The sequence below is a fragment of the Onychostruthus taczanowskii genome, unplaced genomic scaffold (genome assembly GCF_017590055.1).
Source record: "Onychostruthus taczanowskii isolate IOZ18803 unplaced genomic scaffold, ASM1759005v1 scaffold96, whole genome shotgun sequence".
Classification (NCBI taxonomy): domain Eukaryota; kingdom Metazoa; phylum Chordata; class Aves; order Passeriformes; family Passeridae; genus Onychostruthus; species Onychostruthus taczanowskii.
Genome location: NW_024507657.1, coordinates 2,014,971 through 2,016,728, shown reverse-complemented (window position 1 = coordinate 2,016,728; position 1,758 = coordinate 2,014,971). Strand labels below are relative to the sequence as shown.

The following is a 1,758-nucleotide window of genomic DNA, read 5'->3' as shown; positions in this document are numbered from 1 at the left end:
CGGGGAAAGCGCCCGCTCGCCCGCCGCGCCGCGCCGGCCGCCACCGATGCGCTGCCCCGCCGCCGCGCCATGACCCTTAGCTCGGAGATGTCCGAGGCGTCGACTCTGGCTGAGGAGACCGACATCGATGTGGTGGGCGAGGAAGACGACGAGGAGGACGACGAGGAGCCACGGACCCGCCGCCGCCGCCGCTCCTACGCCGAGGACGAGGAGGAGGACGAGGACGACGACGAGGAAGAGGACGAGGAGGATGTGGGCGACCTCCACACCGCCGCCCTGCTGCCGCGGTCTCCCGTGCGCGGTGGAGGCGTAGGTGGCGGCGGCGGCGGGGCGGGCGGTGGGGATGCTGCCGGTGGCTCTCGGCCCCCCTCGCGGGGTGGCCCGCAGAAGGCGACGGCGGGCGGCGGCGGGGCGGGCGGCGGCGGCAGCGGCGGCGGGGCGGGCAGCGGCGGCGGCAAGAACAGCCTGGTGAAGCCACCCTACTCCTACATTGCTCTCATCACCATGGCCATCCTGCAGAGCCCCAAGAAGCGGCTGACGCTGAGCGAGATCTGCGAGTTCATCAGCGGGCGCTTTCCCTACTACCGGGAGAAGTTCCCTGCGTGGCAGAACAGTATCCGCCACAACCTCTCCCTCAATGACTGCTTCGTCAAGATCCCCCGGGAGCCCGGCAATCCTGGCAAGGGCAACTACTGGACGCTTGACCCCGAATCCGCCGACATGTTCGACAACGGGAGCTTCCTGCGCCGCCGAAAGCGCTTCAAGCGGCAGCAGCTCCCGGCGCCCGAGCTTCTGCTCCGCGCCGTGGACCCCGCCGCCTTCCTCCCGCAGCCTCCGCCGCAGCCTCCGCAGCAGCCGCCCTGCGCCTACGGACCCTACGGCTGCGGCTACGGTCTCCAGCTCCAGCCTTACCACCCCCACTCCGCCCTCTTCGCCTTCCACCACCACTCTCCGCCGCCCCGCCAGCCCCCTGCCGCCCCCGGCAGCGCTCCCGGTGCGGCTCTGCCCCCCGCCGCCGCCGCGCCGCCGGGCCCCTTGCTGCCGGCGGCGGAGCTGGCACGGACGCCCTTCGGCTACGCGCACCCGCTGGGCCCGGCGCTGGCGGCCTCGCTGCACTCCGCCAAGCCCGGCAGCGGCGCGGCGCTGGCCCGCTCGCCCTTCTCCATCGAGAGCATCATCGGGGGAAGCCCCGGCCCCGGCGCGGGCAGCAGCTGCGCCTCGCAGTCGACCGCGGCGCCGGGGCTGGCCCGCTCGCTGGGGAGCGCCGGGAGCGGCCTGCCCCCTGCCGCCGCCCTGCCCGCCACCCCCGGCTTCGCGGCACGGATCTCTAACTGTTAAGTGTTTGGGAGTCTTTCCGAAGGTAGGATCTGGGGTATCTCCTTTTCCGCCGCTCGGACGCCCGGCGGACGCTGCCCGCAGGGGCTGCCTGTTTTTGCGTGGGGATAATTGTGACGGGACTCGGGAGCCGTCCGCCGCGAGCGACGGACCTCCCGTGACCTTCACTAGTGCAAAGCCAGGTGTAGATCTAGATACTGCACGGGCAGGCGGTCACTACATCGGAAAGTTACTCGCTACTCCTTAAAAAGAAACAAATACGGTGATAAATATTGTCTCTAAACCGCTAAAGTTCAGAGATTCTCAGGTCTAGGAGCTTGAAAACAGTAATGTACAGGAGAGAAAAAAGGCTTGAGGGAGGACAGCAGAGCAATACTTTTTCATTTAGTACACTTGTCTCATGTACTTTTATAAAAGAAAAGA

At 68.2% G+C, this 1,758-nt stretch overlaps 1 protein-coding gene across 1 annotated transcript; it reads left to right on the top strand.

Annotated features, from left to right (window-relative positions):
- Positions 1-69: 69 nt before the first annotated feature.
- On the top strand, positions 70-1,506 carry FOXD1 (forkhead box D1). Its single transcript, XM_041426926.1, has one exon. The coding sequence runs from the start codon at positions 70-72 to the stop codon at positions 1,336-1,338; it is 1,269 nt and encodes a 422-aa protein (XP_041282860.1). The 3' UTR covers positions 1,339-1,506.
- The last annotated feature ends 252 nt before the right edge of the window (positions 1,507-1,758 follow it).